Here is a 13,545-nt window from a genome sequence, read left to right on the forward strand (position 1 = left end):
CGGGGCGGGGTGGTGCCTCCCCCTTCCCATCTGAAGCCACCTACGGGGTTGAGAGGCCAGTCCTGACAGGCAGCCAACCCTGCAACCTGCAAGAGATCCCTCCTCGCCCCAGCGGGTCCCGGCCGCTGCCAGGGAGGGGAAAAGTGCCAACGACCCACGTGATCCAACTTCACTTTTCGGGTTCCAAAATGCCTGTGATGCTGGAATCGGCTCCTTCCATCCCTAGGTTGCTTTGCTCACCGGGACCTGATTTACTCATTAACCGGACAAACCCAAACGACACCCGCCCGATTTGAAGACACACACACACACACGCACCCCGACACACAAAGCACACACACACACACACACACACACACACACACACTCTCTCTCTCTCTCTCTCTCTTCTGGAATGGGTGGATTAAAAAAAAAAAAGGTTGGTACTTTGACCGCTTCTGTGCGCGCCCGTCACCGTTCCGGGACCCGCCGCGCTCCAGGAGGGCCGACACCTGGAGGAGGGCGCGCGGGCAGCGGGGCTGGGGGCCTCTCTCCTCTCTCTCTTTTTCTCTCTCTATCTCGCTAAGGCGCGCGCGCGCGTCCTCTCTCAGCCCTCCCGCACCCGCACGTCCACCCGAGCTGCAGCAACAGTTTGGTTGCTGAGCAGCGCGTCTCCCGGGCGTGCCAAGCCGGCCCGCACGGGGATGGGGGGTACGCGTCGCACGCCTTTCCGGGAATGGGGTGGGTGGGATCTCGGCTTCGCGCGGCGGGACGACGCCGTGGCCCGCCGGAGACCCCCCACCCTCGCCCCGCGCACCCCCACCCCTGGGTCGCGGCTCTTCTCCCGCCACCGCCCCTCGAGCCGCGCGCGGCCGCCGCCGCCGCGCCGCGCGTCGCGTCTCCACCGGCGGGGGGCCGCGGGCCGAGCGCATGCGCGCGGCGCTCCCGGGCGTGCCGGCCACACTCCCCCCCACCCACCCCGAGAGCTTGTCACTTCCTGCCCTCGCCCCATCTCCGTCCGGGGTCAGTCCGTCGCTCCCCGTCGCTGCTGCCGGAGAGAGGCGGCTTCCCCGCCACCCCCGGCTTTGCGGCGGTCGCTCGGGCGCGTCGGGGGAAGCGGAGCCCGCCGCGAGACCGACCTAATAAAAGTTTCCCGAAACAGCAACTCCTGCCCCCTCTTCCCCGCCCAAAGCCCGAGGTTGTGGGGGGGAAGAGCCCCCCTCCCTCCCCGCTTCCCCGCCCCTCTCCCACAGCCGGAGGGAACGGTTGCAGGTGGAGCGGCGCCGGGGGCGGGGGAGAGCCGGGCTCCGGCGGCCGCCGTAGCCCCGGCGAGCGGGGCGCTTCGGGTCCTGCTCGCCGCTCCGGTTCCGGCTCCTCGGCTGGCTGCGGCCGCGGCGGCGGCGGCGGCCGCTGCGGGGCGGTTCCTCCTGTCAACTGCCTGCGCCCGCGCGCCGCCCGCCCGCCCGCCCGCCCAGCGCCTCGGCGCGGAGGGACGCCGTGAGCTGCCGCTGCCGCCGCCGCCGCCGTCGCCGCGGGCCGCGGAGGGACGTGGTGAGCTGTGGCGCTTCCGCGTCGGCGCCGCCGGGGGGACTCTTTGGGAGCGCGTCGGGCCCGAAGCCCCGGTTCCCGTTCGCGCGGTCACACAGCCGCGGCTGCGCCAGGTGGGGCCGGAGCCGCCTCCCGCGCCGCGCCGCGCCGCGCTGTGCCCCCGCCGGCCTTCCTTCCTGCCGCCCGCCCGCCCTCGGAGTTAAGTAAGTTGGGCGCACTTGGGGGTGGGGACGGGGGAGGGGGCTCGGCCGGGCGAGACCCCCCCACCCCCCCACGCACGTGTGTGTTTGTGTGTGTGTGTGGCGGGAGGGCGCGCCGCGGGGGTGGGAGAGGCGGCCGGGCGGGCGCCGCGCCGCGCCCCCGACGCGGGCGGGACCCCCGCGGGGGGCCCCCCCGGCCCTGCTTGCCGCGCCCCGCGGCCCCCGGACCCCCGGCCCCGCGCGCGCGCCCGCCCGGGGCCGCCGAGGCCGCCGCCCGCCCGCTCGCTCGCCCGCTCGCCCGCGCCGCCGGCCAGGCCCTGGCCCCGCGCTGCTGCGCGCTCGGCGCGGCGTTTCCGGGTCGGCCGGCGAACCTGTGTGGGAGTCGGGGTCCCCGGGGCCGGCGTGCGGCGCGCCGGCTGGTCCTCAACCGGGGGCTCGAGGAGGTGCTGGAGTACCGCGGGGCGGGGGCGGCGGCCGCGGCGGGCGGGTGGGCGGCCCGGCGGGGTGGGGAGGACCCCCGGGAAGTTCGGGGTGGGTGACGGCTGTGCGCTTTTCTCTCCAGCAGCCCCGGCCGCGATGAAGAGCTGCTTACACTGAAAGGAAAAGTAGGTCGCGCCCACTGAAAATGCCTTTAAGGGACAAATACTGTCAGACTGACCACCATCACCACGGATGCTGTGAACCAGGTAGACCCCCTCCCCCCCATACACACACCTACCCCCCTCTCCCCACGCGCGCGCGCGCGCGCGCAAGTCTCCCCCCGCCCGGCTTCCTTCGCCCTCCAGCGGCGCCGCTCTCCGGCCTCGGGTGCCTTCGCGTTTTCTCGTCCTCTGGCCCGGGCCGTCCTTCCCGAGCTCGGAACCGACCCCGACCTGAAGCCGGCAAGCTTGGAAGGAGCAGGAAGGGGGTCCGCCCCTCCACCCCGCAACCCTTACCCCCTTGCCCCGCTACTCGCGATTCGCGGGAAACAAAGTCCTGCAAAGTGTCCCCTTAAATCATTTCCACGAGATCGATCCCTCAGTTCCCTTCTCCGCTTTCAAGGCAGCCTGCGAGCAAGTGCACCCTTACCCCTCCCCGTCTCCCCAACTCGGTGGATTTGCGTAAAACCGAGAAGGGGAAATTAGGGGGGGGGCGGGAATGCAAGCGAGACTCTCTAAAACTCTCTAGAAGTTTAGGCGTTCGAGCAAGCGTGAGAAAGGTTCTCCTCGTCGTTGTCGTTGTCTTTTTTTTTTTTTTTGGAATCAGAGAGGACGATCCTTGGTGGTAGTTGCCCACCGTCCCCGGCCCCTCTCCAAAAGGAGTGGTTCAGGGTCTTAAGAAAAAAGTGGAGCTCGTGAGAGTTCGGGTTTTGCTAAGGTCAGGCTTGGAAAGGAGGAAATTTCGTGGACAGAGCATATGACTTGCGAAAGAAACTTGTCTTAAGTTTAATTTGGGAAAGGAGATCTTTGGCTTTTTGGAATTTCATCACGGATCTTTGAGAAATTCAGGTTGACAGTGTGATTTGTAGCTACTGATTGGTTTTCCTGCCTCCTGGAACCTAGTCATAAACATTTAGGTACTTGTTAAAAGGGAATCGTTTTAAGGACGTGCCATCACTCAACTGAATTATTCTAAGTTCATTTCAAAGCAGGTCGTTATTTTGGGCCTAAAAGTTACTAGGAATTTGTATGCTTTGGTTTGTTGGAGTATTGTTAACTGTACTAAGGTGCTTAGTTTTATTTCTGTGCAGGTTTAAGTTTTTTTTTTTTAAAAAATTATTAGAAGCAATGACTGTGGGAAAGGGTGAAAGCTGTGGGTTTTTAGAAAGTTGGTTCACCTGAAAATGAAATTGATACTGTTTTACTATCCTTACTGATTGAATGAAAATCAGTAATAACTGACCTTTAATAACAAAATAGCAGTCCTAGAATATGATCGTTTTATTCCACCTCCTCACCTAACTTCCACACCCCCTTTCACAGCATAATTGCTGTGTTTGATGTGAAGGTTTATTTTCTATGATTTACCAAATATTGGCTAGTTTTGAAGTAGAAAACAATTTCTCTTTGCACTTATATTCCTCTTTTTTTTTCTAGTTCTTTTTCCTAAGAACACTTAAATTTAATTGGCAATTAAATCATCTTTAGGAATAAGATTCTTTGTTAATTCATCTCTTTATATCTTTGGCAAATTATTATTGGCCACCTATTACTAAATGCTAGGTACTGTCCTAGGTAATGGGGGACTGTAAGAGAAAAGCCCCCCAAAATTATGCAATTAAAATTTTTTTAGAAAGTTCTTTTTGGGCCACACCAGGCATTGCTCAGGGCTTATGCCTAGCTTTGTGCTCAGGGGTCACTCCTGGTGGGGCTTGGGGCTACCATATGGAGTGCTGGGATCAAATGTGGATTAGCCACCTGCAAGGCAAATACCTGGACTGCCATACTATTTCTTTTGCCCACATGGAACTTTTGACTGAGAAGATAAAAACATGATAATATAAGCAAATTAATTTATAATCATCCTTTCTTTGTCTGGCATCCTATTCAATTTCTATAAATTAATATATTTTAAAATGTTTTCCATAGTTGAACACTTAACGTGTGTGTTTGAACTTTTTTGCTTTTTCTCACCAATTAGCATGAAATCTTACTAGTTGAGTTAGTTTTAAATTTTCATCTTCTGTGAACTTTTTCAGGCCCAAAGTAGTGGTTATTTCCTTTCATAGGTAGAATTAAATACTCTCTGAGGGTTTAATTTAGTGGAAAGCGGAAAGTTATTTTTGAGGATGGTATGTGATAAGTGGGAGGATATTTGCAGTAGTGAGTGGAATATGTTATGGTAGAGTTTTAAAAGAGGATTCCCTTAGTAGGTAGGAAGAGGATGTGTTGGAGAAGTTGCTTTGATGGTCTCACTTCAGAAGTCTGTCCTGGTTTGGGTTATGCATAGTGAGTGATTCTGGATGAGGGCAGCGTATTCCTGAGGCCTTGGTAGAAAGGATCCAGAGACCATAAAACATAATGTTATAAGCTTGTTTGTGTGGATATATATATATAAATATATATATATTTAAGAATGTTTCATTACAGCAATAGAAAATTTTAAACTTTCAAAAGTAGAGGGGCTGGAGATAGTACAGAGACTAGGGTATGTGCCTGATCCGAGTTCAGTCCTCCTCATCACACACTCTCCAGAGCATCCCTAGGTGCAGCCCTGTGGCTCCCCAGCACCACCAGGCTTACCCTGTAATTACTAGCACTTTAGGGCCGAAGCAGCACTGCAACCTCAACATTGCACCTTTGCGTTGAACTGCCTGCCTAGATGGCCAAGAATTGTTGGTGGGGGCCCCTGCCTGTTGAGCACCGCACCACTGCTTGGTGGGCTCCCTTGCCCCCCGCAAAGTATAGTAAAAAGAATGATAGAAGGAATCTAATAACTATCATGCAGCCTCATGAGTTATCAACATGTGGACCTCCCCACAAATCACTTCTGTACCCTTCAAACACTTGCTACTACTCTCTATTATAAGCAGAAGCATCAGAAGTAGAGGAATCTTTTAAGGGATTTGTTTTAAGGTAAAAGAAACTTTTACAAAGATAGGTATTTTATTGTATGAAATGTGTTCTTAGGAGGGTGTGGAAAAATGCTAGTTAACTTTAGGGTTTTGATTGGAGGGAGATGTTGTGTTTTTCCTCCCTAAATATTCTTGTAGCCTGGGTACGTCCCACTTTGAGTGCTATGATAGGATGTATAAAGGGAGATTTCATAAAATAATACATAGTTTTCCTGGATTGAGAGTACGTGTTTAGATTTTCTTGTTTGTTTGTTTTGGCTGTGGGATAGGGACACACACTCAGCAGTGCTCTGTGGTCACTCCTGGTGGTGTTAGAAAGGACTACACTCTGCCAGGGATTGAGCCAGGGTTGACAGCTTTCAAGGCCTTCAACTCTGCGTTATCTCTTTGACACAGAGAGTATGTTTTTTAGTGAAGAATTATTCTTCAATGAGCACAGACATACATGTATAGCAGGCAGATGCATAGCTATTGGATGCATAGCCTTGGAATTATTTTGAATGGTGTCTCAGAACATATACACACACACACACATATATATATGGGTGTTGGTGGTAGCAGCATTTGGAAGTTGTGGGTAACAAAATTTTGCTGTAGTTTAAAAATCAGATAAGGTCATATGGAACTAGAGATTGATGTATTACAGAAAATTTTCTGGAGAATGTTAGTTAATAAGGAAGGGAAGTTCCCTTGTTTTTCCATATCCCATCCTCTCTTGTTACTCTTTTCATTGGGTTTCTTTTCGATTTCTTGCCATTTGTAGAGTCACAACTTGAAAATTTCAGTTCTGTACATCTGTACCATTTCTAACCTCTGTTTTGTGGTTAGCATTTTTTCTGAATAGCTATCAGTCAATAATGTACAAAAAATGTTCTGAAATGAGACTCCAAATAAATAGTATCATTAATGTATTTACAGACCTGCTACAATTTCTCTAAGGAGTTAGATTTTACTTAGATTTTGAAAAAGATTTTTTGATTTTTGGTTTCAGAAGAGCAATTGATTTGTACACAGTGGTGAAGATGCCAATGATAGCAGAACATTGAGCACTTAAATATATCAGAGGCTGTGTTTTAATTAGTTTTCTTATTAATCACCACACAGCTATGATAAATACTTTTATTATCTCCATTTTAGAGATGACAACTCTGAGATCATGAGTTTAATTTGCCCTACTTGTCATTTGTAAATGGCAGGGAAAGCATTTTATATCACCAGTCCTGGTCTAGTTCTTAAACACTGTAGTGACAATGTTATATGTCTCAAAATGAGTGTTACATATGTATGTTCTCAATTTGTTTAAAATACCCTGAAACTATTTGTTGAAATTGGGAAACTTTTGTTTAATGAAATTATTTGGTCTCGAGACAAAATTCAGTCTGGGCCCTGAAGCAGGAGCACATCTCTGTGCTTATCACTCCACACAGGGGTGGAGGCTAATAATTGTAGAACTTTACAGCATCTCAAAAAAGAGGTAGTTCATTCACCAGTTTTTCTTCACTACTATCTCCATTTTGTACTTGATGGGAAAACTGTTTTCTTTTCAGTTACCTGTATCACATTGCTATGATTTAATTCAGTGTTTATACTGCTAATCTTAAAATTTGGGGGGTAAAAAGGGATAACATCTCTATGAAAATTTTTATTTTAAGGTGTGTTCTTTCTAAAATGTATGCTTATAGAAACCCAGGTTTTTAGACATTCAGTATGTATGGGGTGGAAAATGTAAATTATCTTTATAAAACCACCCTGTCATTCATTTTTAGTATCATTGGTATCCTACCAGACTTTTTGGTTGTTTCATTTAGCATCTTTATATGCACACTTAGAAAATTTACTTTTCTATATCTATTGAAATATATTAATTCAAAGTCCTATCTGATATAAATGATAAAGTCTACCAGTAACTCATTTTTTTGCACAAGCTTTACTGGCATCCTTGTCATCAATATGTGAAAATTGAACTTACAGCTTTTGTAATTTATTTAGTCTGGTTCCAATTGAAAGACTTTTTAAGTCGCTTGAAATTTTTCTCAGTTACATGCAGTGCTGAACTGCTTCAGTGAACGTTCTTGTTCCTCTAACAATTATGCACTTACTGCTTATTTCCTTAGGCAGGTTTTGAATTTGATTCTTATAATTGTCTAGTGTACTATAGATTATCTCAAATGCTTTGGAATGGTTTATGAAGTGTGGCTAGGCCACCATTGCTCTAGAGTTTTGGTTAAATATAATGATTGCTCTTCAAGGGGAATAAAAAGGAAAGCATGAAGAATATGTGCTAAATAATATTAAAATAGATGGATTGTTGCATTTATACCTACTAAAATATAAGCCTTAAATAGTCTTTAATTAGCCTTGAATTGAAAATAATTCAGCTTTCCCCTCATTATTTCTTTTTGCCTTACTGAAATGATAGTGAAATACTTACAAACAAGTGTGATTATCATTAACATGATTGTAGCAAACCACTGTTTTACCTTAATAGTAAATGATTTAAATAACCCTTTTTTTTGTGGGGATTGGGGTGGGTGTTTGTCTTCCATCTAGTTTATATCCTGGAACCTGGAGATGCTCCTTTGTTACAGCAACCACTACAGACTTCCAAATCTGGTATTCAGCAAATAATTGAATGCTTTCGATCAGGTATGAATGTTTTAGGATTTTTCAATCTTTGCATAGACGTTATAAAGGACTTAGAAATCCTTAGAATTGAAGAAAACTTAAAATTCATTAAATAGTATTAAATATATACATTGATTTTCTTTATAGAATATTTTGTCATGTTTTAAAAAGTAGATGAATATTGACTCAGTGTTTTAGTACTATATGTTGTATTAACTAATTTTAAAATAGGAGTATTTACTATGGTTAAAGAAATACATTATGTGACATTTGCTGGTAAATTGCCTCTTACTCAAGATTCATTGTCCTATTTTGGAATTTTCTTTATAAGCTCAAACAGCATACTGAATTATATTGGGTCTTTATAAACTGTAGCAGAATAGATTATTTACTCAGAATATTTGAGATGTCACGTTCCAGAGAAATTACTTTGTCATCTAAGTTTATGTGATTCACTTTCTGCCTCACCCTGGAGTTTGTATATCTTTAATAGATCACAGAGCACAAGATAGGGTAAAAGACATCTCAAGGCTGTTTTTCTTTTTTTTGCTCCTTTTTTTTTTAAGGGAATGTGGGGGCTTCCAGGTGGTGATCAGGGGGCCTAGTGCACCACTGATAATTCTTGACCAACTGGAAAGGCAATTCAAGGTTAAGGTCCACAGATGCACTTATGTTTAGGCCCTGTGATGCCCCAGGATAAAATAGTCATTGACTGTGCTCTCAGACCTTTAAGATGATGCTTAAAGGCGTGGACCATGTAGCGCCAGGATTGAATTGTGGTCAGCTACATGCAAGACCTGCGCCTTAACCCCTATTTCTTTGACTCTTTGTCCCAGTTTTAATATTTCCAAATATATTTGTGTAACCTCTATTTTAATTAATAGCTATATGATAAATAAAATGTACAGTTGCAGTCTAGTACTTTAAAATAGAGTTGCCATCCTACATATAAATAATTGAGAACTGTTAGAACTTGTTGCGTTATCAGTAAGGTCTTAGGTTGCGATGATTCTTAGGATTAAACTTTTCTCCTCTTGTAGATTTGGTTCTTCTGACATTGCAGACTGTTCAGTCAAATATGAATAAGCAAACATACATGACTGAAGGACACTTAAAGGAACAGAACATTTTTGTTATTACCTTAATGCTCATGTACTAATAAAATCAAAGATACAAAGGAAGATAATTTATATGCAGCTACTTGGTTTTAGTGAGTTTTATTTTTGAGAAGTCTATTAACCTGTGTGCAAGGGAAGTATCGTCTATTTTATTTTATGACTCTAATAAATAGATTGTTTCTTAATCAAAAATAAAAGATTTTGTTTCCATGACTTTAAGATTTCTTAGTCTTCACCTGTTCTTTGACATATTAAATGCAGTAAGAGTTGAGCATATTATAGTATTGTTTAGCTAAGAAATTAGAATTGGTTCATTTATAAATGATTTTCATCATAAGAATACCCATTAATAAAGTCCTGTACTCAAAATCCATGTATTTTTTAATTAACTTTGGAAGATTCTTTTCCTGGTGCTCAGTGATCATGTCTGTACCCAGTAATGCAAACTAGAAGTGATTTTAGAAATATGCTGAGTGGTATAAGAGAATTAATTTTCGATTGTAAAAGGAATTTGTTTTTGTTGCTTTCTGGGCCATATTCGCTCATGCTCAGGCATTACTACTGTCTCTGTGCTCAGGAATCATTTTTGTCAGGCTCATGAGATCATATGGGTTGATGGGGATTGAACCAGGTTGGCTGTGTGCAAGGCAAGTGCCTTACTTACCCACTATATTACTGCTCTGACTCCCTGCTTGTTTTTTCACCTCCTTGGTGGAATTTAGGCTGGTGGTTCAATGTGAGGGCCCAAGAATGTGCCTTAATCCCTTTGCCACCTTTGCAGCCCATCAGAAGGAATTTTTTTTTTAACGACCACTTGTCTTATGACTAATTGGTTTTTATTTCCTTAAGGTAGTAATTAATCTCTTCCATATCTGGATAATCAAAAGTGTCTCTTAAGACAACTCCTATTATTTTGATTGTGCTAGGGATGAAACCCAGGGCTTCTTCACACATGCAAATACTCTGCTGCTGCCGCTGCTGAGTCACATCTCTAGCCCACAGGCTTACATCTAGGTATTCAAACTGTAGCTGACTGAAACGTTGGGAGAATGGGATGGAAATTTGGACCACATGGTTCAGGGCCTTAAGATCCCTAAGACTTGCAGCTTCCTCTAAGACCCGCTGCGCTCCCATCATGCTTTAATGATTAGTCCCTTTCTTGGTTCTTTCCATTACAACTAGGTTGCATGCATTACATTTAAGGAACTACCCCAGTAGTGGTATATTCTGAAAGGTATTTGTGGATAGGACTCTAATCTGTTCTCTTCCTTTCTCCAAAATAGTTTTTACTGAAAGAAATTCAGAGTGATGTGAGGGAAGAGAGAGAGAGAGAGAGAGAGAGAGAGAGAGATGGAACTACCCCAGTAGTGGTATATTCTGAAAGGTATTTGTGGATAGGACTCTAATCTGTTCTCTTCCTTTCTCCAAAATAGTTTTTACTGAAAGAAATTCAGAGTGATGTGAGGGAAGAGAGAGAGAGAGAGAGAGAGAGAGGTGTTCAAGAGAGCCCACAGGCTTTTCCAGAATGGAAAAAGCAGAGGAGAGAAAGCGAGAAGTATGTATGTGTTCAAGAGAGAGTATGAACTTCTCCAGGGTGGAAAACAGCCCCTTTTTCTTTTTTCTTGTGGTTTTTCAGCCTCACCAGGGGTGCTCAACATGTACTTCTGGTTCTCTGCTCTGGCTGATTACTGGCAACCTTATGGGGCAAGGCAAGTGCCCTATCCACTAGACTATCTCACCAACCCTCCTTTAAAACAATATTTTGGGCCCAAACACGGAACGGTTCGGGGCTCACGGGTGGCTCTGTGCTTAGGAGTCACTCCTGGCAGGGCTCTAGACTATTTTGTGTTATCAGGGATGAAACCCAGATCAGCTGCACATAAAGCACAAGTGCCTTAACCCTTGTACTGCCTCTGGGACCCTCCCTTTGCTTTTCTTAATCTACAGAGGCTCTCAGGTTTAGTAGTAGTAGTAATGTGTTAGGATGATTACCTTTCAGTTAATTATCTTCAGTGACTATATATCTCTGTTTACATGACTCATTTTCTGCCTTAACTGGGCTGACAGTGACCTGGTATAAGTTCTAGCCAAGCTGGAAGTTCATAAAAGACTGAGGAAGTAATTAGCTTACATGTTAGGTCTACCAATCCCATGTGTGTTATATTGACAGCTTGATTCGGTTTTTTTTTTTCCCCTTATGCTTTACTTTTGCTTTGGGCTATTTTCCTGACTTTATTTATTCTTGACTTTACATTATCCCTTTATTTCTGGCAGCTTGGCCTGTAACATAATTTTTTTGTTTGTTTTTATTTTGGATATACACCCTACTGTTCTCAGGACTTATTCCTGGCTCTGTGCGAAGGGATCACCCCTCAGAGGACCATATGTGATGCCAGGGATCAAACCAGGGTCGGCCATGTGCTAGACAAGCACCTTAACTTCTGTCTCTCTGACCCTGTGACATAATTATAATGTGTTTTTTCTTTTTGGATTATGTGAAATTTTTTGGTTTAAAGTAAGTATGGAAGGTATGCTGTGTGTGTATGTGGGATGCAATCTTAGATACTCATAGTCTTATAATAGTACAAGAACTTTAGTGGTGTGTACAGTGAGGTGTAGTCACAAATAGAGGTGTGAAGTATGAATCTGTACTTTCTTACTTTCTGAATTTGTGTAATATTGTAAATGATAAATCAGTTTAACCAAAGGACATGCAAAAGTAAATCTTTAAATTTCCCTCCTTTTTACTAACACTTTTATGTTTTTGATACACCCAGTGGTACTACTCAGGGTTTACTTCTGGCTCAGCGCTCAGACGGGGAGCCAGGGACTGAACGTGAGTTGGCTGTGTGCAAGATATGCCCTACTCACAGTACTATTGATCAGGCCCCTCCACTAACACTTTCAGTTCAGCTTTCTTCCTCCTAATTTCTTGTCCTAAACTGTAGCAAAGTTTTAAGTAACATAAGATCGTTACTAAAATAGAGTTTTTAAAAATGTTCTTAGTTTGATTGTCTCTGGTAGAGGCAAAGGATGTCCAAAAATTCAAAAGGAGCTATGGACTGCTCTAAGATGAGAAACATAAAAGTGGGTGGGGTTGGGCGGGAATAGAATAATCATTTTGACCACTACTAAAAACTGGTCATTCAATATGAATTTGATATCTTTTGAATTTTCAAATGGGTAGCATTTTTGTTTAGTTTGGGGCAGCACCCTGTGGTGCTCAGGGCTCATGCCTCTCTCTCTGTCCCAGGAGCACTCCAGTGGGGCTTGTAGTACCATAGCGGGTGCCGGGTTGGCATTGTGCAAGGCAAGCTTGCTAGTCACTGTACTATGTCTCCAGTCCTGAGGGTTGACTTTTTGAAATACATCAATTAGTGATCTGTTGAAAGCAGTAAAAAACTTTTGAAATGATTTTGAAATCTGAGGAAGCAAGTTTGTGATCTCAGTATCAAGAGGTGTAGAACTTTATGCTCCTGTCTAGATGACATGTCTCAGGTGACAGAGCTTCAGTTGTTGACAGGCATACACAAGTTGATTGTCCATGTTAGTGAGAAAAGCAATCAGAAAATGAAGGTTAATTAGAATAAAGCCATTATGTGTCCATGGCGGGGGGGGGGGGGGGGGGGGGAATCTTAAGTGGTGCCTGCAACTAGTGAGAAAACTTTTGCTATCAGTATTTGTGGAATTGGGGTATCTTGTTTTTCTCATTTGTAAAAAGTATAGGTAGAAATAGAAAAATCTTGAGCTGAAGAGATAGTGGGTAAAGTGCTTGCCTTGCATGCAGCCAATCTATAAAAGTTCAGTCCCTGGCACTAATGTGGTCCCCTGAGCACAGAGCTAGGAGTAAGCCCTAGCAGTGTGCCTTAGAAACAAAAAGAAGATTTTGGTTCCTGATTTTGACTTCCAGTCAACTCTCCATAAAATCTGTTTCATAGATTTTTTTTAACATAGAACACTCCAGTATGTCACTTACCAAATGTAATGGGGAGCACTAACAATATTATCTCTGCTAGAACTTTCAGTTTAATGGGAATGCAGAAATGAAATTCATTACAAGATGGTGGGATAAGCTTGTATAGATACAGAAGGTATGATGGGAGTATAGATATATTCTTTGTAAACAGAAAGTATAAGAGAAGTGCTTCCTGATGGAAGTTAATTGGGATCTGAAGAATTGTTGAGCAGACCAGAGAAGGAGAATATTGTAGGCAGGGTCAAAAAGAACCAAAAACATTGGTGACGCCTGAAAAGTGAGAGGGAATTTGGTAAATCCATTGATATGAAAGAAATTTGGTGTATTGTGTGGATTACGAAGCATTTGTGATAGATAATTATGGTTGGTAGGCCAAGTTTAAAGCCAAACTTTTTGGGGAATAAATAGTGGTGTGAAAATGATTATTGGGAGTAAATATACTCTCTAATTAAATAAAACCCTATAACTTGGATTTAGTAAGAAATTGGTACACATGTATATTTTTTCTTGCTGATTTACAGGATCTGATAGACAAATCAATCTGAA

General features: G+C 44.6%; 1 protein-coding gene across 5 annotated transcripts in view; it reads left to right on the forward strand.

Moving 5' to 3' along the window:
- Positions 1-1,112: 1,112 nt before the first annotated feature.
- Positions 1,113-13,545, forward strand: part of ZNF800 (zinc finger protein 800) — a 59,757-nt gene continuing 47,324 nt past the window's right edge. For 4 of the 5 annotated variants that reach the window (XR_008793037.1, XM_056118083.1, XM_056118081.1 and 1 more), the window contains exons 1-3: positions 1,113-1,730; positions 2,293-2,413; positions 7,831-7,926. Coding sequence is in view for 4 of the 5 variants with exons in the window: in XM_056118083.1 (XP_055974058.1) it covers positions 2,353-2,413; positions 7,831-7,926 (157 nt within the window). In the remaining variant the exon portion in view is untranslated. Of the gene's footprint in view, positions 1,731-2,289; positions 2,414-7,830; positions 7,927-13,545 lie in introns of all 5 variants that reach the window. The other variant, XM_056118082.1, reaches the window with a different exon arrangement.

Source organism: Sorex fumeus, unplaced genomic scaffold (assembly GCF_029834395.1).
Source record: "Sorex fumeus unplaced genomic scaffold, SorFum_2.1 ptg000037l, whole genome shotgun sequence".
Taxonomy (NCBI): Eukaryota; Metazoa; Chordata; class Mammalia; order Eulipotyphla; family Soricidae; genus Sorex; species Sorex fumeus.